At 46.2% G+C, this 22,112-nt stretch overlaps 1 protein-coding gene across 1 annotated transcript; it reads right to left on the bottom strand.

The window, feature by feature from the left end:
- Positions 1-118: 118 nt before the first annotated feature.
- On the bottom strand, positions 119-21,353 carry AIRE (autoimmune regulator). Its single transcript, XM_030575439.1, is given in 16 exon segments — positions 119-541; positions 1,154-1,218; positions 2,544-2,644; positions 3,090-3,211; positions 4,782-4,973; positions 6,467-6,563; positions 7,174-7,289; positions 8,388-8,465; positions 8,932-9,065; positions 10,333-10,446; positions 11,352-11,423; positions 12,595-12,747; positions 13,092-13,266; positions 17,804-17,807; positions 20,244-20,397; positions 21,320-21,353. Coding segments are annotated over 16 exon segments (1,692 nt in total). The 3' UTR covers positions 119-460.
- Between the last annotated feature and the right edge of the window lie 759 nt (positions 21,354-22,112).

The following is a 22,112-nucleotide window of genomic DNA, read 5'->3' as shown; positions in this document are numbered from 1 at the left end:
TCTATGGACCCCAAATCAGAATTCAACATATATATTTTTTACTAATAACATTTTATCAATTTATTAATTAAATGTTAACTTGCTAATTTGAGTCCATGGGCGGAGACATTATGTAACCATTTAACCATTGGCTAATGTGCTATCTTGTCTTGCTGCAAAATCTATACCGGGGTGTGGAACTGCCTACCCCGTCATTTTCCCCCACACATGGAAAACCTATATATTCTATTGTAATCAATTGATTGACAGTGTCTCTGAGCCTAATAAACAAGGTGACACTTCGCCTGCGCTGTGTGTAATAAACGCCTATGCTTGAGCTACCTTGTGGATTTATATCCTTCAATGGGAAAATCCTGTATGTCCCAAGATGTCGGCACGAGACATTTAAAGATGATTAGTGTCAAGTCCAGTGTATGGAGGGCAGCAAGTTGGCATGACATGTCCACAATTACAACAGGAGCTAAGAGAAAAATCCGTGAGTATCTGAGAGTGGACGAGACATGTTCTGGAATGCCCACTGCAGAATCCCATCAAAGGAGCTCTGGAAGACAAAACAGAGGCAACAAAGGGGTAGTATGTATTTAGGGCATCTCAGGAAAGCAAAGGAAGGGCTTCAGGAGGGCAGTAAGAAGGTTTTCTCCAAGTGAGAGAGGAAGATTAGGAGAACTGGTTCATCTGGCTATATGAGGCACTTGCGTGTGCACGCCTTTGCTCTCTGTCCCTCGCTTTAATGGTCTCCCATTTCAAACACAGTATACAAAAATAAACCTGCTTTATGCATTATCAGCCTTGTAAATGGGCCTGTTTAGACTTTGACCCTGCCTCAGCCTGTACCCTGGCTCCCCAGGAGCCCTAACCTACACCTTTTGCCAGCAGACGTTTCTGATGGTGCAACAAGGCTTATAGGGAATACTCATTGACACTGGACTGCCCATTCAGTGCAGTCATACCTGGACTGCTGAAGGCGTTGCAGTATTTCTGTACTTGGACCCAGCTGCTTTTAGGCCTGGATTGGGTGAGGGGCCTTTGCAAACAGAGGTGAGTGGAGTGTCTGTGAATTCCAGGACCTGTAGGAACTGCTCTGTTCAGATTGTGGACTATTTTCTTGCATAAAATAAAATCAGAGAGATGAGAAGATGAAATGGTTTATTACCTCACCCAGGAGAGAGTCCAACTCTTCTTTATTCAGGATCGGGTCATTCCCAGCAGATTCTTCCACTGCCTGGAATCAAGAACATGGCCAGACTGCTCAGTTTCCCAACATGAAGATGAAACATTAAACACAATGGGTCTGAGTCTCTACCCAGTTACACTGGTTTATGATGGAGTAATACCATTGTCATCAATGGAGTTATACCAACATAAGCCTTCTGTAACCAAGAGGAGAATCAATTCCAGTTAAGCTCATCTGTTACTGAGAATTAAAGACACTTGTTGCTCCATGAAGTTTGTTTAGAAGACAGTTGGGAATTGGGAACAAAGTGGTGCTAAACTCACAAGAACCTAAGCCAGAACAGTGATGTTACACAGATGATTATGCCAGGCATGGCCAAACTGTGGTTTGTGAGCCACCTGTGGCTCTTTTACAGGTAAAGTGTGGCTTGCAGAGCCCTTGCCCCCATTTTCTGCCTACCAGACTGAGCAGGGGGAGGAGGAGAGCTCAGGGCTCAGGTGGGGTAGTGAGACTAGTGGTTCTGTTCTGCAGAGAGGGAGGTCTAAGGGCTTTAGACCTGTTAGGAGGGATCAGGGCAGAATCCCTATCCTCCAGCAGGCGCCGCCCTTTGAGCCAGATTGTGTGTCTTGTGGCTCTCAAACTTCTGAAGATTATTGGAGGGTCAGTAAATGTGACCACTCCTGGTTATGCTTTCATTACTTGGATTAGCATGGGGGTCCCTTCTGGTCCTGAATGACTAAGGTTCTTGCAGTGAATGTTGGCACGGTGACTGGCTATGTCTTCTCTGCAATCATTAGAGTGCTTAGTAGGTGTGGCAATGTCTATGAAGTGATATACTGCGATATGTGCTTCTCTGGTAACATTCTCAAAAGGGCTTCTAAAAGTTTGACCTCCAGTCTATACCAGGCTGTACTGGGGATTCCCTTAACCAGATGGACTTGGAATGGTGTACTAAGTTCAGGGGAACTGTGAATCTTGTTACTCTTCTATGAGAAGCATGTTATACTGTAGCCCTACGCATGTGTATGGTGCTTTACAGAAGACGTGGATCAGCTAGGAAGGTTGGGCTTGTGATTAAAGCACATGACTGTAAGTCATGTGATCTGGATTCTGTTCCCCCACAGATCCAGATAGAGCACAACTTCTCTCTGCCTCCATTTCATCATTTGTAAAAGAAACTGGAGCTTTCCTACCTCGCAAGGCTACTATAAGTATACTTGTATTTGTGAAGTGCTTTGAGAGTCCTTGATGGAAGATGATACAGAAGGGCTAAGCATCTGCTGGAAGAGGTTGCTCCCACTGATACGCACTTTGCTAAGTAGCCCTAAAAATGTCATCTAGGACTTCTGCATGCACTGCAGAAAAGTACTGACCTTTGCTGCTCTTAGTGCATGGTTATTTGAGGTCACTGTTCCCTCCAGGCCACTGGTTCCAGAGCTGCCAGAGCAGGACTTGCATAGCAAGATTTCACTGGAACAGAAGATATAATTATGGACCCTAGTCAAAGCATCACCCTGCAAACTGAAAAAATTAAGGAGAGCCTTTGTATGTGTTGCTGTTTCGGATCAGAAGAGATAAGTGAGGCAGAGTACTATGAAGGATTTAAGACAGTGCCATCTTTGACAGCAAGCCAGTAGCCTTCAGCCTCTAAAGACTGGCCAGACCCCATAGTGGAATATAGTGTGTGTGCATGGGGCCTGGAACATAAAGCATGAGTGCAAAGTACCAGAGTCATGGGGAGCTATCAGAGATTTGAGAGAATCAAATGTACTTTTGATCTTGAGAAACTGGAGAACAGAGTGTCCAGTGACTGTAACTTATCCCTTGTAAAATAATAGACAAAATACCTGTTTCTGGATTAAATCAGGTATACCCAGGTGGGAGATGGCAATGATTTTGCAGTCATGCACCTCACCTGAGCCGCTCTGCTTGGGCAGGGAAGTGGCAGTTGGCGTGGAAGGCCTTGAAGCACTGGGCACAGTAGGTCATGTCTCCTCCTCCCCTGCAGACTCCACATTTCTCACCAACTGTCAGTTTCTGTGGAAAGGAAAGGTGGAGAATTTGGATTTTATACTCAGCCCCACTGTGACATTCTATACCTTGGGGGAGCGTCCTGTAACCCCCATATTCCTCATTTTTATATAATTGTGATCTTACTTATAAAGCATGCCTTGTAAGGTATCAGGTTATGATCTGCTGAGTCATTTCTCTATCTTTATATGTATATCATTAATGCGTATGAAGTCATGAGAATTGTGTAGTATAGTTGTCACTAAAACATGCTGTAAATTGGGGAATCAGCCAGACATAGCTCCCCAGAAGCAACAGTAAGGAAAGTAACCAGCACCCGGGCAGGGTTTCAAACAACCCATCAACAAGGGAACTACAATTCAATGACTCACCTGCATGAGGCCACACCCGGGGAATTGTTCAACCTTGCCGGGAGACTCAGCAATGCTCTCAGACATGCCTAGACTTGTGTTTTCCAGGCACATGGACAGAGGGTATAAAACAGGCAGAGTGGACACATACTGGGCCCTTCTCCTGCCCCCACCTATTCTGCAAGCAACTAAGACACTGAGATGACAAGACTCCAACAGAGGAGATTGGCCCAGATTTCAGGGGTGAAATCTGTATATTAAGGACTGCAATATCCAGTGGGGTGAGAAAAACTGCTTGATCTAGTTGTTGCCCAGTCTAATAGGGTTGAGAGTTTAGACTGCATGGTTATTTTATTTCTTTTGGTAACCAGCTCTGACTTTTTGCCTATCACTTAAAACCTATCTTTTATAGTCAATAAATTTGTTTTACTGTTTATCTTTACCAGTGAATTTGTATGAAGTGTGGGGCAAATCTGCTCAGGTTTGACAAAGGCTAGTGTATATACACTTCCCACTGTTGAAGTGGTGAACCAATTAATAAATTTGCACTGCCCATCTTACAAGACATATATTCCTGAGGTACAGTGCTGGGAGCTAGGGGGATTTGCCTCTGGTGCTTTTCTATGTGTGATTCATGAGTGACTCTGGGAGCATTCATGCAATCTAGCTAGGTGGGAGCTCCACATGCTTTTGTGCTGAGTGATCACAGCACCTGGAGGGGTTTGCTGCTTGTCACTAGCAAAGCATTGTGAGAGACAGCCCAGGCTGGAAAGTGTTAAGGGGACACAGTGTTATCACAGTCCCAGGCTATACACTGTGGGGGATCCCATCATACTCATATTACGGCTCAATAATGGGGCCTGCTGGGTATATGTGCTCTGATCATCCCTACCAGCCCACCTCCTTTTTAGGTGCAGTGCCTCCTCTGCCGCTGGCCCCTTCTCCTCCCCCTGCCTTCTTTCCCCCACTTTGCAGCAGGCATGGTGCATGCTCTGCTTTACAGGACACACACACTGACCCCACACCTGCTGCTCTGAGCACTGGGGTGGCAACTCCATGGAGTATTTGGGGTACATTTGTACTGCTGGGGATAAGCTGAATATGCCTTATAGCCAGCTCAGATATGCTGAACATACTCTCTGAATCTGAACTCTGTGCACACCATGGTTTTAAAGGCCCTGTAGAATAAGGTGGTTGAAAATCACATGGAAAGCAGAGCCACAAACTAGCTGTCTCTCCAGGCCCAGACTTGACAGCAGCTGGAGGGTTGAGGCTGGCATTACCACTGGCATTGGTGAGTGGGAAGGCGCAGGGGGCAGAGGTTGTTTGAAGGTGAATGAGGCATCGGAGCCTGGCGTAGGTTCTTTGATAAGAATCCTCTCTCTGTCTCCAGCTGCCCTCTGTCCATACAGACCCTTCTAGGCACAAACAGAAGTGTCGTTAGTTAGTCCCTCCAGGGGAGGCACCTCAGGCCCCTGCAGGTGGATCTGCTGATGACAGTTCTGTATAGAGGTACTTCAGTCTCCTGGATGGCTATACTGAGTTAGACCAATGGTCCCTCTAGGCCAGTATGCCAGTACCAGAGCTTCAGGAGGAGTGCACAGAACAGGGTATTTGGAGTGATCTACCCCATCTTCTCTTCCTGGTAGTCAGAGGTTCTGGGTTGTCCCAAGCATGGGGTTGGGTCCCTGACCATCTTGGCTAATAGCTATTGATACCTTATCCTCTATAAACTTATCTAATTATTTTTTTGATCCCAGTTACACTTTTGGCCTTCACAATATCCCCCTGGCTATGAAGTCCACAGGTTAATTGTGCATTATATGAAAAAGTACTTCCTCTTGTTTGTATTAAACCTGTTAAGCCTATTCATTTCCTCGAGTGATCCTGATTTTTGTATTGTGGGAAAGGATAAATAGAACTTTTCTATTCATTGTTTCCTCACCATTCATGATTTTATAGACCTCTGTAATCCCCCCTTGACCATCTCCTTTCTAAACGGAACAGTCCTAATCTTTAGTCTATCCTTGTATGGAAGCCTTTCCATTCCGTTGATCACTTTTGTGCCCTTCTCTGAACTTTTCCAGTTGCACTATAACATTTTTGAGATGTGGAAACCAGAACTGGAAACAGTAACATGGCATAACATGGATTTATATAATGGCATTATGGTATTTTCTATCCTTTCCTGATATTTCCTAGCACTCTGTTCACCTTTTTGACTGCTGCTGTGCATTGAGCTGAAGTTTTTAGAGAACTGTGAACAATGACTTTAAGAACTTGATTGAGTAATAACAGCTAATTTAGAACCCGTCATTTTATGTGCAGTTGGGATTATTTTTTTCCAATGTGCATTACTTTGCATTTACCACTGTTGAATTTCATCTGCTATTTTGTTGCCAGTCACCCATTTGTGAAAACTGATAATTTATTTCTACTCTTTGCTTCCTAGCTTTTAATCACTTACTGACCCAGAAGAGGACCTTCTCTATTATCCTATAACCACTTTGCTTCCTTAAGAGCTCTTGGTGAGAGACCTTGTCAAAGGCTTTCTGAAAATCCCAAGTACACTGGGCTGACTGGATCACCCTCCTCCATGTGCTTGTTGACACCCTTAAAGAATTCATCCCTACTGAGGGAAGCGAACCATCCCAACAGACTGGGAAAAAACTCTGAGCAAAATCTTGCCCACCCTTTTTTGTATAAGTAGAAGGGACAGAGGAGGGTGGCCGTAGGGGGGTTCACATGTCACATTACGTACAAGGCAGGGTAATCCCAACAGCACCTGGAACATAATCCTGCCATTTTGCCCAATTTCTATCTAGGGCACAGAAGAAGGGCGGTGTGGGGATATCGATAGAGGAGTGGTTGGACGTGGCTAAGTTTGGTGAAGCAAGGCTCCTAGCTATACCTGTGTCTCAGATGGTGGCTCTCTGACCTGCTCCTCTTCTATGCGCTGGTCCTGCTTCACCTTCTCAGTTGAGCAGGAGATGCACCTCCATGTCCCGCTGTCCAAAGTCAGATAGTAAAGAAATAGGTAAGCAAATGTTTAGGGGGAACAAAAGAAATGAGAAAGCAAAGCCAACCTGCATTTACTGCAATGGTGCTTTCTTATAGATACAAGGGATTTTTTTTGGAGACTCAACTGATTGGTCACAGTTGTGTAAAGCAACAGTACTAGCTAGTGGCCACTTCTGTGAACAGCAATGAATTACAGTGAAGCTATGCTGATTTACACCTGCTAAGGACCTGGCCCTGCATGTAGGCCCCACAAGTACCCAAGGTCTCTGCCTCTGTAGGAATCACAGAATATCAGGGTTGGAGATCATCTAGTCCAACCCCCTGCTCAAAGCAGGACTAATCCCCAACTAAATCCTATGTTTAGGGAAGAGGGAAGCTTTCCTATATTTAGGGCAATAAGTTTTGTTTTTTATTTTAAATGTGGTTAAGAAAATCAGGCAAAATAATGCAAAATTATTTCAGCATTTTTTTAGCCCAGCACTGAGCACTTTGAAAATCCTGCATCTTCCGCCTACCCTTGGACCAGAGTGAGCTGATGGGGTGATAGAGCAGTAAATACTCGCTGTGGGGAGTGTGCCTGGGAGTGCTTGTTATTACCTTGGAATTTCTGTCAGTGGGGGCACGAGGCAGGCCAGATGGAAAGCTTTGGGGCAGCCGTCACAGCAGATCAGCTCTCCACCATCCCTGCACACTGCACATTCATCATCGTTCTTCTGACCCAGGGAGGCAAATAGCGCACGATGTAACAGAAAGCAAAAGTACAGAGACTCAAAGCCAACTTCTCCCTCACTATAACTATGGTGATCTGTTACACTAGCGCAGAGCAATCCAGTATACTGCAGGACAAACTGGACTTGGTCTCTTATAAAGGGTCATGTTTCAGCACAGGTGACCAACTGGTGAATCCTTGCTATCAGATGTCACAAAACTAATAACTGGAGCAAAACATTAGTATCCTGGACTTCAGAAAATCTCTCTCCTCCCTACAGGATGACTAAACAGAATACAGAGCTGAGCAACCAAAGGAAGTGAATGCTCAAGGGACAGCATGTAGTACAGCTGGCTGGCAGATGTAGCATTATAACAGAAGCCTGCCTGACTTCTGTAGCCAGGTACTGTCTGGTATTTCAGAGACATTACACCTGGCAGGTGCTTCCTTGCTGGGGATCTGGCAAGGAATTAAAGCAGTGAATGCTTCATCCTTAATTCCAAGCTCCAGAATCCCACAAATTCAACAGACACTTGTCTCCATGGGTTATACAACACGTCTGACAGCCTGCAGGGAAGCTCTGAACCTCTGATAATCTTTCCCCATTTTACGCTTTCAACATGTAAGTCTATTGCCCCCACAGAGACCATCAGTTAAGCAGGGAGCTCTTGGGCTGGGCAATGGATGGAAATGGTGGCTGTTTCACTTTGGAATCTTCTGGGGAATTCCAGTTTTCCCGGGGCAGGGGGCTTTTTGCTAGCAAATGTTTGTCCTGACCAAACCCTTGTGTCTCCCCTTTTCTGGTAGCAAGACTGCCAGGCTGAGGAAACCAGAGACTGAGGAAATCAGAGACTTGTCATGTACTAATTCCATGCAGCACCCTGAGGCTCAACAGGAGAATCTCACTCTCACTGAAACAAGCTCGTGCGGCAGAGAGGCACACTGCTATCCACCATGAGCGAATCAATGAAAACAAGATGTGGGCCCTGCACAACATTTGGAAAATTCGCCCTGGAGGAGGAGGGAGTGACACTGGACAGAAGCAGTTTGTCTGCTCCTGGCAGAGGGGAAGAGAAGCTCAGCTCCCCAGTAGGGTTTTTACCTGGTGGAGGGTTTGATCCACGATGTGAACAGGGGTGACATGGAGGCTGCTCTGTGAGTTTATTTTCAGCTCCCCATTCTGCAGAGTGAGATGGACAGGGGGTGAGGCAGGAAATGCTGCTGTGATCAGTCTGGCTGTATAAATGCACATCCCATAGATGCATGTCCTGTCTCAGACAGATGCTAGATCTAGACTCTAGAGCATCCTGTGTTCTCCTGCAATGGAATCTGACTCGTGCCAACTGGCTGGAGAAGCTGTTGTGCTGCGGGAAGAACACTGCTCTGAAAGCACTTTAGGCCAAGCTGGTTCAGAGAGTAGGGAGAGGTTAGAAAACCACTCACACCTTTCACATTCAGCATGAGGTCTGCCCGACCTGCCCAGGGCCAAGCCAAGCACAAACCTGCTCAATAGTTTATGAAGAAAAAGGACAAGGCTGAGCGGAGCTGTATGGGTGGAACCAGCGCAGTGGGTGAAACCCCTTACTGCAAAGAGGACTCAAACAGGAAAAAGATGTAAAAACAACTCGTGTTTGCTGAAAGCATACATATTGGGGCCCTTGAAATCCCTTGGCTCGCACACTGGGCTTCAGGCTTCGGCTTTTGTTCTTTCCCCCAGGTTCCTCAAACTTGCTTGGTGCATAAAACTCGCCTCCAACTTTGACACATTTCTTGGAGCCCCCTGGAAGAGAGGACACTCGCTTATGTAAGTTGTGTGCTGGGAGCACACGCACATGCTGATTGAATGATGCTTGGGTGCAGGGGAAGGTTTCATTGTTAACGTGGTAAGGACGCTGGAGTTCAAGCAGAACAGGTGTAAAAGCATTACATTTTAGAAATGTTTCCCTCCCAGAGCCCAGTTCAGCAGTGAGCCCTTCCTCTGAAGCAGCTGATGACACCATGGGCCCCAGAAAATGTCGCAGGCAGAAGTTCAGGTCCCTGTTTAGCTGCTAGCAATGGGATGGACTCTTATCACAGAACTTAATCCTGAGCCCAAGGCTTGGCAGGTAAATGAAGGATCTGACCTGCGTAGGCTTTGTCAAGAATCATCTACACAATATGTTGACGTCTCAAGGGCCAAATCCTAGTGATAGGGCAGAGAGCACAGCAGGGACAGTGGCTGGTAGCTGTACACCCTGCCATGTGCATCCTGTTAGTGAGAATCATGGGGCAGGATACCACCTGTCCAGCTGGCTGAGCAAGTAGTGCTGGGTCCTGCTGCCACTTGCTACTTCACGTTGCTGCAAAAATAACTCTTGTGCACCATGGCAGGATGCTATGTACATGGCCACATCACAACAACTACTGCTCACAACTCCACCCTCCTTACGCAGGCAGGGGTAGCCAGAAGGCTGTGTTTGTTTATATTCTGCTAGTAACTTTAAAAAAATTAAAGACCATCTATGCTAGGAGGAGGGGGTCTCCCAGTCCAGGGTTACAGTACCTCTATACTTTCCACCTGAACTGGGACTCCCTTGGGGGTTTCCCCATCCTCCAATATCCCATCTCCTCCCCAATGCTGACCTTATCCGTGTGTTTGTTCTTCTTCCCACTGCCATCCACACTTTCCACCTGTGTATGCTACTTACAGAGCCCTCTGGCTGGTCTGATTTGCTAACTCACTCCCCCCAGGCCCAGCCTGCCAGCTCCACCATCCACCCTACTAGCTCCTCTGCCAGCAAGCACTGAAATCTTGCCCTACCTATAATTGCCTGGGTGGCTTCTAGCTTCAAGAAAGAGGGTCCTTTCACTCTGATTAACCTGAACTAAATCTGTCCCCTGGAACCAGGCTGTCCTCAGGAAGGGGAAAAACCTGGAATGGAATTGGCCCACATTGTTGTCATGAGCACTGTTCTTGAACTCCCTAGATACTCAGCTGTGTGTCTCATTATAGTCACTAGCGGCCCCAAGTTCATGATTTCCTGTCCCAAGAACATTGGTATATCTACCTGACTCAAACACCTGTTTGATGAGAATTCCTTCTACAGCCCCGCAGCTCACTGGCAGTTCACTGGATGACACAGTAACAGCCCTCTGGACTGAGGCAGCCATACTCTGAATGCCTATGGTTTTAAAACAGTCATTATCAATGAAACATGAGGCCTTTGTACATATATTCTCCCAAGGGATGGGGGAGGGCTATGGTTTGAAGTATGTTAAAAACTGGCAAGGCATTAAATACAACCTGATGACCCCAATCGGGGGCTCCCCCAACGCTGATGATTGCATCTCCTTGCAAGGCCCATCCCAATCTCTGCTAGATCACAGCCCCTGGCTGGCCACTTGATCTGGTCCCAGGCCTGGCTGGGCAGTAGAATGCAGACCTCTCTTCCCCACCTGCTGAGATCAGCATCTGGGGAGGTTTGTTTAAATAGGGATTTGATTTCAAATGAAAGGAGATTGGTGGGTTCAGTCTAGTAAATCATTGGTCATATCACACATTGCAGGGCATGACTGAAAGTCTCTGCACACCAGCCAGGCCCAGCTTTGGAGCAAGATGTGCCCAAGGTGTGTTGGCAGAGCTGTGTAGGGAAGGTCATGCAGTTGATGGGTTTGCTGGGTTTTCTTAATCCATTGCTACTAGTCCTTTAGCTTCACAAACACTAAGAATCCTCCCTTCGCCCACTGAACCCTGATCTTTCCCATCTCCTTATACCAGCATGCTGCCACCTAACCCTTTGAGGTGCCTGTGTGGTGCTGCACGTGTCACCTGGTTCTGGGAGCTGCTGCTTCCCTGAGACATTTCACTTAAGCTAATGTTGTGTATGGGAGATGCCAATCAGCTAGCACTCACAGGGGCCATTGCTCTGCAGGGTGATGGATTCTCTTCCCATGCTGATGGAGGCCCAGTGACATCCAGCTCAGGAATGGTTTTAGCCTGTTCATTTCTGGATGGTGCTAACAACAAAGATTTCTTCAAACAGGGCTGAGAGGAAACTTCACTGACGGAGTAAGACACATCACTCACCATTTCCCAGAGGGAAACGTTGGATCTCCACACCTTCTGGTTTCTTTACAGCTTTTGCCTTTGGCAGGGTCCCTGTGGGATTATAATATGGGTTAGAGACAAGGGTACACATTGGATGTTATTAGAAAGAGCTCTTAATTCGCCTCCTGGTTAGAGAATGGAAACCTTACAAGAAACTGGAACAGTAGGCAGGGATGGTGAATGAATGCTCCAACATGAGCAGCCAGATCTAGGTGCTTAGATTGCACCTGCTGGGGTGTAAGAGAAACTATGTCAGCAGTAAGAACTCCTTTTTGAAAGCGGTTACATTCCTTCTTGCACATGCAGCCATGGTGCACATCTCTGGGCACAATGGGCAGCTTTAGAAACTCAGCTGAAGTGCAAAGACCAGAGATAAATGATTGCATCTCCCTGCAATGTATATTATGGATTTATAAGAACTTTAAAGAGATTTGTAGATTCTAAGGCCAGAGGGGACCATTGTGATCATCCAGTCTGACCCCCTGTATAGCACAGGCCAGAGACCTGTCCCCAAATAAATCCTAGAGCTGAGCTTTTTGAAAAATATCCAATGTGACTTTTCTTACATTTTCTCTAACTCTTTATTCTTTTTCCTCTTCTTCCATCTACCACTTTTCCTTCCTTTCTCTCTCCATTCTGTTAGGTTCTCTCCTTTCAGCATTCTTTTCCTCTCCTCTATTTCCTTTCTTAAAATACTCAATCTTCATTCTTTTCTCCTCTCTTCTTCCTCTCCTTCCATCCCTTCTTCCAGTCATCCTGGTTCTCCGCCATTCTTTCCATTTCCTTCTTCATTTCTACATTCTCCATCTCATCCTTCCTTACTCCTCCTGCCGCCCCTCCCCCCAACAACTGGCATCTCCCTGCAAGGCCCAGCCAAATCTCTGCCTGATCACAAGCCCCTAACTGGGACTTTGATCTGCCCCCTTGCCTGGCTGGGCAGCAGAATGCAGACCTCTCTTCCCCACTCCATTTAGATAGCTGCAGAGAGGATGGGGAGCTACTTGAGGCCTACAAGAAGCCAAGATAGAAGCTGTTGGACCCAAGTGGGAAGAGCTGCTTGAAGGTCCAAAACAGGACAGCTGCCCTTCGTTGCCTATAGAGCCTGGGGGAATTGTGAACGTAAGAAGGGCCTGGTTAGATATTTGCTTGATGGGTTTGGGAGGCTGTGTATCAGCACGGCTCAGGATCCAGCATGGGCCAGGCAGTGAAAGAGGCTCTGTACCAGGATTTGAGTTGCATTTTAGCAAGGGCTGAGCTGCCTGGGGAGAGTCCCGTTCCTCTGGTGCTTTCCTCTTCGGCTGCTGTTTGTGCTGCACCAACATCTTGGGGCTGGGGGGTGGTTTCCTCCCCCGGCGCTGTCTGCTGAGATCCACATCTAGAAAGAATGACAGCAGAGAGATTGGCATCAGGGCGGGGACACTCCAAACTGCCCAGTGCTTTGCTAGGGCTCTAAATTTCTTAAGTTCCCCAGTGATCTGGTGCAAGTTCACCCTTTGGTGCTGATCGTTACTGAGATAATCACTGCTTGCTTCTCCCCTCCTGCCCTGTTCCCTGTGCACTTCATTGCTGGGCCGATGGCTGTCATTGTGCACCTCTCCTGGGGCTGGAATTGGAGTATGAGAGGCGAAGCTCTTGGTTCCTAAAGAGGAGGGACCCTCATGGAGCAGAAGCCTGCTAGGTAGGGAGTTCTCTTCACAGTCTGTCTGAGCACCCTCCTACCTTTGGGAAAGTTGCTCTGAATAGGCTGGAGCTTGGAGTATCTCTCCAGGTTGTAATCCTTGAAGAGGACCCTCCAGAAGTCCTGGATGGAGGATAAATCCCGGTTCAGTAGCCATGTCAGCATTGCATGGAAGGCCTTGTGAGAACCCTCCTGCTCCTTCAGACTCAATGTTTCCTTCAAGAACAAAAAGAGCAGTGTAAGCAAAAGTTCAGTTCTCAAGGGCATCCCTCCTGTTCCCATGCCTCCCTTCCCTCCCTCCCCCCCCACAGCTGTGCAGGACCCATGTTGTGTAATGCAAGCTCTGGGCAAAGAGGGAGCCCTGGTTACAGCACCTAGCACCTTCTCCCCCAGTGGTGCTTTGGTGTGCATGAATTGATGCTTTAGTCAGCCATCAAAGGAAAGCATAAAGATCACATGCAACGGGGCGCTGGGGTAGGCCCTGTTGTGTTGTGTTGTGGGGGGCGGGGAGTGAGACCCTAGGATGGACTGAATGAGGCTGAAACCATGTTTGACAAATAGCATAAGATTTGAAATTGTATTGCCTAGAGCTGATGACACAGTCACTTTATCATTGTAGCATAAGAGGTGGGGAGGGGGGTGAGTCATGAAAACAGCAGAGGAAGGGCAGAAAGAAGCCAAGAGTCCATTGTAAATACAAAAGCAAAGGACTTTAATCAAAGAGCCCCTAAAAAGTACATTAAGTTGACTTACAATGTTCCCTTAATAACCATCATATAAAATAGCCACCAGATGTGCAACCAGGTTTCTCTCCAATCTCCTTGATACAGGTTCTTATAGATTCCAAATAGTGAGTACTAGATAGATAAAGCGAGTTAGGCTTATGTTTGTTTTCTTTATTTGCAAATGTGTATTTGGCTGGAAGGAGTTCAAATTGGTATTTTGCTGAAAAGATTCTAATTTGTACTTGTATACTTAGACTGGGAGGGTATTCCCAGTGTCTATAGCTGAAAGACCCTGTACCTATTCCATCTTAAATTTACAAAGATAATTTTTACTGTTTTTTCTTTCTTTAATTTAAAGCTTTCTTGTTTAAGAACCTGATTGTTTTGTTTTTTTTTATTCTGGTGAGACCCCAGGGGACTGGGTCTGGATTCACCAGGGAATTGGTGGGGAGAAAGGAGGGAAGAGACAGAGAGAGAGGCTAATTTCTCTCTGTGTCAGGATTACTTTCTCTCTCAGGGAGAATCTGGGAGGGGAAGAGAGAAGGAGGGGGGAAGGTGCATTTTCCTCTGTTTTAAGATTCAAGGAGTTTGAATCACACAGTGATCTTCCAGGGTAACCCAGGGAGGGGAAGCCTGGGAGAGGCAACGGTGAGGGAAAGGGTTTACTTTCCTTGTGTTAAGATCCAGAGGGACTGGGTCTTGGGGGTCCCCGGACAAGGTTTTGTGGGGGACTGGAGTGTACCAGGCACTGGAATTCCTGGTTGGTGGCAGCGCTACAAGTACTAAGCTGGTAATTGAGCTTAGAGGAATTCATGCTGGTACCCCATCTTTTGGACGCTAAGGTTCAGAGTGGGGAATTGTACCATGACACCACCACTTCCTAAAAATTGGTGTTAAGGGCAAAAGTGCATCTGACCTGCAATCTGACCAGCACTAAATTCTAATAACCGAGACTGAGCCTCTAGCACCAGAGATCAGCTTTATAATTACTTGGCTCCACCCCTTTTAGTTTCATCCAATCTGCTCCCCCTTCCTCCTCATGCTGTTTCCCCCTTTTATTTGTGTGTATGTGTTCCCACCATGGAAACACTTTTCACCTGATCTATTCCAGCCAAGAGGATGTAGGGGCCCCCCACTAAGAAACCATCCAAAACCAAACAAACCAGAATTACAACAAACACACAGAGTATTTACCGTTCCGCTCCTTGGGGGAGGGGAGACTGCCATGCTGACTTCCTTGCAGTATTGTCAGTTCCGGGTTTACAGTGGCTCCAGTAGCCCATGCTCAGAAGGGGCCGCAGCCTGCTCTGCTTGCACTGCACCCTGAGACCCCACTGGGTCCCCCCGCCCACCACTTGCTTCTCTCGGCCTGCCTGCAGGCTGGTCAAGGGCTCCTCTCAGCTCCCTGGCCCCACCCCCTGCTCCTCTCAGCCCCTTGGCTGGACCCCAGTGCACCTCTTGTTGGTGTCACTAAGCATAACCCTAAGTAACTTGGGAGGGTGGAAGGCCACAAGTGTATGGAGCCTTCCTGGTTTTAGGCCTCAGCAGACAAGAGTCCCTCCATGTTTGAACTTTAATCAACCTAAAAGGCCAGGTGTAACAGCCGTTATCAGTTGCAACAGTTCTAACTGGTCTAAAGCAGAAATAATGAGGCCTGTGCACCTTTAGCAGAAGGACAAGATAACTTGCAGTAGGAAAACTTACTAACGAGCTGCCGCGGCCAAGATTACTTAATGCACCTGTGCTTACATCATTGCTACAGGGGGAGGAAGGAGGAGGGCGGGGGAGAAGAAAGACGAAAGAGAAAAAAAACTTATAAAAAGGGAAAAGCCGCTTGTGTAGGGGTGCTGGATCTGAGGCATGCTAAGTCTCCCAGCACCGCTTTGAGACCTCAAATAAATTTTGCTTGCTTCTCCACCCTGGTGTGTTTATTGGCGCTAAGCACTCCGGGCACAAACCACTGTTGCTTGCCTCCGGCACCCTCTGTGCCTGCAACACTCTGGCTCTCGGCAGTCTCTGCTTCCCCCTGCCTGTGGGGCCCCGGCTTTCTCCCTGGAGCTGAGCCGCCTGGGACTGGTGCAGAAGCCTGGCCAGTCTCAGCCAACTGAAGGGGGAGACAGTGTGGGGGGCTTAGTTGGACCCCTCCAGGCAAGTGCATCTTGAGGGAGCCCTGCTGGGCAGGCCCTGACCTGGCTGATCACACCATTCCCGAGGAGCCAGAACGGGGGGTGGGGGTGGGGGGCTGCATGGTATGGCATGGGCCTGCCCCCGGGCAGGCCATTATGCATCTGGCAACTGCCGGTTTGTAAATAGTGCCCTGGCACTGGGCTGAGCGGGGCTTCCCCTGCCATGCCATGCCCCATTGTCTGTGGCTGGCCCCTCGCTCTGGGGACTGACCTCCCTGCGCCATGCTCCATTGCTTCCATGGGGGCCCACAAATATATTTGATGCCGGGTCCATGAAAGGTTAATCCAGCCCTGATTACACTCCAGACAGAAGGATGTGCTATGTAAGAATAAAAATATTAGCATTTCAAAGCCTCACCTAATGACTCAAATAGAGTCCAGCAGCCAGGAATTATGGCCTCTGCTGATTCAAGAGAAAACTCCTGAAAATACTGCCCCCAGGTAAGACTCAGCAGTCTCCACCCTCTGGGGAGGGCAGCTGAAAAAGGAAGTCCGCTCTGCAGCATGTATCCTTCAGTTGTTCCTCCTTCCCTATTTTAACCTTAAGCATTATATATAACTCAACAAGCAGTTTTACTACAACTACATTTCAAATGTCTCTCCCCACAGGCCCAGCCCTTGGGGTTCCACACTATATGCACAAGCTTGTGCCAGTACGATCATCCTTGCTGATAGGACTCCCAGCTAGCCGCAGTGGGGAAGGGAATCAGAGTGTCAGATACAAACCAAGGAAATACACCTCATCCCTCAGTGGAATATTTCCAGTTTTCCCAATTCCTTTTCAAGAGTATAAACCTGGAGCTCCAGTCAAGCTTTTCATAAATGCCCAGTGGTTTGGGGAGCGCAGCTTGACACCTGACTTTCAGATGGTGGGTACTCAGGACTTTCTGAAACTCCTGCCCCTTTAAGAGGCACCCATAATCACTAGTTACTTGAAAGTCTTGGTTTATATGCATGCACATGTATACGTACATGTGCACATATAGAACAGTGCACAATCATTGCCCAGTCCTGAAGGAATGTAGTCATAAGCCCAGTAATTCCCACAGTGAGCTTAAAATATGACCCTTTCCTCCACCCGCAAAAGACATTGCCAATCCCTTTTACAGCTCCTCACATCTCTGAGACCCATTCTTCCAGATTTACAGGTATCCACATTCAAACTGCTTCTAGGGTTAGAATCCTCACTAGAAAATTGCCTCAGACATTAGACCTGAGGAGGTCACTTAGCATGGAGTGCCAGTGTTCTTCTCACCTTGAACATCTCCTCTGTGACAACATCATGATCCGCAAGTCCATGAAGCAATGGGAAAACGTCATCCACAGCCATGGAGATCTCTGTGCGGTATAGCTTCAGCAGCTGCCGCAGGTCCCCTTCTCCCAAGGCCCTGTCAGTGCTGGACATCCTGCAAGGGATCCTTATTTGTGGGGGTTTCAGCTGAAGAGGGAGAATCTCCTCTACAATCAACACCACTGGGAGAGACTGGAACTGCAGTAACTGAGGCACCTGGGCTGCCTGTGCTCTTACATCATTCCCTGTGAAGCCTGGTTCTGGGAAAGGAACGCACTGAAACAGGGAGAAGAATGTGCATCTTACTTAGGACAGGACTTGCTGTGTCAAGACAGGTGCCAAACTTCCCCTTTAATAGAAACCTAGGTGTCTTGTCACCAATAGCCAGCTCAGCTGTCAATCACTGGCTATTGAGCTGAACCCAGGAATCCCATTAAGTTCAGTTATTGCATTCACATTTCTATACTCGTGCTAACGTCACTTTCCATGAATTTATTCTCCTGGCTCTCCTCTCTGACTGTTCCTCACCTGTCCCTGGCTCGAGACACCACCAGACTGGATGTGCTATTCCTCAAGTGCTGACTCTTTGCTCACGCTGTTCAATAAGGCTGGGTGGTAGGTATTCTCCTCCGTGCGCGTGTTTACACGAAGATGCACAAAGGGTGGTTGGTTGGTTGGTTGTACATCCACCAGTCACACTGAAATGTGTCAGTAGCTAAGCTTGGTGTCTGTGAAATCCATCCTTTGCCCTTTAGCATGCAACACTTCCTTGAGCTCTTTATACAGGTTAATCTGTGGAGGGAGGGGAAAAAACAAACTACTATTATTGAGGAACCAATTGGGTCCCAAGGATGAGCTTCTGAAGCTTGATTGGAGCTGGGAAGGTGTCTCTAATTGAGCTCATTTGCTCAGTTTGACTTTATGAGTTTGTCGGGGTTTTTTTTTCCCTTGCTTCACTTAAGCCCTGCAGATTATTTTAAATTGGTGCAAAACAAAATTGCTTAGTTAATTTTAGAGAGATGTAAAACTACGGTAGGTGCATTTTCAGATCTGTAATGCTAGTATGAAACGGTCAATACACATCTTATAAACACTCTGGCAGTTAGTGGCCAGAGAGGATTCTCCAGTTGTCAGAGGCCATGTGTGCAGCTTGCTATATGATTTACTATTTGTGCCAAGTTTGATTTTTTAACCAGTATTCACTATGTAGAAAAATTTCTGCTTATTCAGCCCCTGTCACATCTGATTTCTGAAGTGTTTAATGTCTGGCTGCTGCTTATACCAGTTGGATGGTTGTTTTTACAAAACAAAGACAGTTAGATGACACATATTTACAGGCTTGCTTGATTAGACTACATGTCAGCTTTTTAATAATTCGATTCATTTGGTGGCAGTAAATTGTTAAGCAGTACCTGAAATTCTGACCTGCTCATATTGTCAGAATGAAGAGGGTAGTTTCCTGTTCCTCTTAGGAACAGAACCTGCAAAACCTTAAGCACATGCCTAACTTTCCAACCAATTTGAAATCAATACGCATGGGGGTAAAGTTATGCACATGTGTGATTGCAGGATCAGGAAATTAATTTTGAAATTATTAGTTGATACACTTCTGCAGTTCCCACCTAACCTTCAGTGTTTGTTTTGTCAGTGAGCCCTTCTAATAATGGATGCTCAACGCTTCATTGTATTTGTATTTCAGCCCATGAGCAGGATGAGAGTGTTTTGAGGCTTGGCTCTGCCACAATTGTTTGTTACACACGCTGCACTCTAACTATTTAGGTGAGTATTCTTTCAACTTCTGTAACTGGAGTCTGTATCTTTTCTATGAGTAAAATCCTGAAAACCACGTCTCCTGCATTGGGGAGCCCCACACCAGCTTGTGGTCGGGAGCCAGGCCAGTGTGGTATGAAGTGCAAAGTGACTACTAAGAGTCTTGGCTGGTCTCCTCACCCATGGAGCAGCAGGGCATGGTTTGGTATTTAAAATATGACAAGCACCAGTTTGCATAGGGGTTCTGTACAATAAGCAATATATTCACACTGGAAAATGAAACTTTTATATACAACTGCTGCCTCAGGGATGCTGTATACTGTGGGAAACAAACTTTATACTCCACCACCTAGCAGGAAAGGATCCTTTATTTCAGAATAAATGGGAGATCCTGTTCACCGTGGTAAAGGTAAGGGCAGGTAAAGGTGGGCATTCCAAAGCCTTTGCGAAGATCTGCTCTGTGTGTTTGGGTAACTATTAAATGATCAATGCCAGGTGAAACTTGGAAACTACAGAATCATTCAGATTTCCAAATAGAATATCTCTGCGCCTACACCATTCAATGGTCAGCACTATTTTCCCTATGAAATATAATCTCTTCCTATAGTGTTCATTAGTGTCAACTAATTCCTAGCTGTAGATAATTTTGGTTCTATATTAACCTTGATGAGACAAATTCAGAGATTTCAGCTTATACAAGGAAAAAGTAACCCAATCCTCAGTATATTGGTGTTACTCACAATACCTCTCTTTGTTCTTGTAATGAACTAAGAGTCACCTCAGAATTTATGTACTTTCCAGGGCACGTGTCGTTTTCATCCAGAAACTCTCTTATGTAATTGTATCACTAGTGACCTATCTCTTAATGTTTCTTCCTGTTCTCAGTGAAGTCATTGGAGTCTTGCCATTGACTTCAGCGAAGGTTGAATCAGGCCTGTATTGCATACAGCCTGTTGTGCTATAAGATGATGGCAGAGAAATTCAGCTCTGAGCTGAAAATCTCAGCAGCCCATGTTGGCTCAAATAAACTGTTAAAATGAGAGCAGTAGACTGACATCACATGTAGAGACATAATCCAGGAAGAAAAATAAAACTGTTGCTTACTGAGGGCTACAGATTATCACAGGATTGTAGAAAACACTGTAATCCAGGGCTGAATATAGTCACTTGCTTATGACCTCTCTTGCCCCTTTAACAATTGACATCCGTTTCCTTATCAACATTTTTTGTTCTTTTCCCATTCCCAGCTCTTCCTCATGCTGCTTTGATACTGTAAGGCTGCTCATCATGTGTGTGCTGAGTTGTTGGCCTCTTCTGAGGAATAGAAAATATTGTAGGATGCAATTCAGTAACCTAAATGTATGAAGTAAATTGTCTTTTGACAAAGTTTGTAGGCCTAAAACATGACCCTTTAGTCTACCCACTTCACACCTGCTCCACAATCCCTCTGAGCCCTGTCCTTGACTAAGGACTCAGTAGAATGTGTGTGAGTGCTCTCAACATCAGGAAGACTCCCACAAAATTTCTGGGAACAAGCCAGGCCAAGCTCCAGTTCTCTGGTGAAGGGCTTCAGGAAAAGGCTGTAGATGTTTATGGCAGCTCTGCTGATAAGAGCAATTTGTCAGTGGTGCAGTCGCACCTCTAGAGTTAAGGCTGCATCCTGACTTCTGTTTAAAGGTTGCCCATTCAAAGTCCTCTAACATCAATGTTCAGTCAGATTCCTTTGCAAATTTGTGTGCCTCAGGAGAGTGCAGGGTGTAGGCTTCAGGCCGCAGATGTGGGGTAACTCGAGTGAGAGGATTGCAGCAATATAAACCCTGAAAAAATGTGTTTTCAAACAGTTTCTAGGTGGTTTTTATTTGTGCAGAGCTAGAGATCAAACGCCTGATGTAGTGCATGTCACAATGGGCTCACTCTGGACACATTTCCTCAGGGTAATACATTAAAAAAAAAAAGTCAGCTAGAGGGTTTCCATTCCTGTTTTATATGCTTTAAAGCTCAACTCTTGTCCGTTCTCTGACATCCAAATGGTTAACCAGATTGCTTCCAAATTTGGTGTGCCTCATGCAGGCAGGGGGCAGCGTTAGTGATCCAAAATCTGGGGCCGTTTGCCCAGATTATTCCAAGTTATAGGCCCTTGCCAAAAATCAGTTCCCTTCTGCTCCCTTGTACTGTTAAACTGAGAAGTACAAATGACTAGATCCGTGGTTCTCAACTTATTTACCACTATGGGCCACATATGCAGCTCTCAAGTGTTATGTGTGCCATCCACACTATATATATTATACCTTTGTGGCCCTGAGGATGTCATATGGGCTGCAAGCAGACCATGGGTTGAGAACCACTGAATTAGATGAATCACAGAGCGCATTGAAATTGTTAGTTATGAACTTGCCCTTCAATTAACAGAACTAAGGATAAGTTTCTTACAAGCTCCCACCTATGGCTGAGGATGTCTTGAAGACCGATGCAAAGAATTCATCTACAGTAGTTTCTCCGCAATAGCCTTATTGTCCTTGAGTGCTCTTTTGCCATCTTGATCAGCCAGTGGTCCCTTTGGTTGTTTTAGGAAGTTTCCTGCTTGTGATGTACTTAATTTTTTTATATTTGGCTAGCTGTTCTTCAAATTGTTTTTTGGCCTGCCTAATTATATTTTTACTCTTTGTTTGCCAGAGTTTATGCTCCTTTCTATTTTCCTCACTAGGATTTAACTTCCACTTTTTAAAGGCTTTTTTGCCTCTCACTGCTTGCTTTACTTTGTTGTTTAGCCATGGTGGCACTTTTTTGGTTCTCTTACTGTGTTTTTAGTTTGGGGTATACGTTTAAGTTGAGCCTCTATTATGGTGTCTTTAAAAAGTTTCCATGCAACTTACAGGGATTTCACTTTTGGTGCTGTACCCTTTAATTTCTGTTTAACTAGCTTCCTCATTTTTGTGTAGTCCCCCTTTCTGAAATTAAAAGCTACAGTGTTAGGCTGCTGTGGTGTTTTCCCCATCACAAGGATGTTACATTTAATTATATTATGGTCACTATTACCAAGCAGTCCAGCTATATTCACCTCTTGGACCAGATCCTGTCCTCCACTTAGGA

This window comes from Gopherus evgoodei, chromosome 9 (genome assembly GCF_007399415.2).
Source record: "Gopherus evgoodei ecotype Sinaloan lineage chromosome 9, rGopEvg1_v1.p, whole genome shotgun sequence".
Lineage (NCBI taxonomy): Eukaryota > Metazoa > Chordata > Testudines > Testudinidae > Gopherus > Gopherus evgoodei.
The sequence above is the reverse complement of the archived record's forward strand: the minus strand, read 5'-3'. Positions and strand labels throughout refer to the sequence as shown.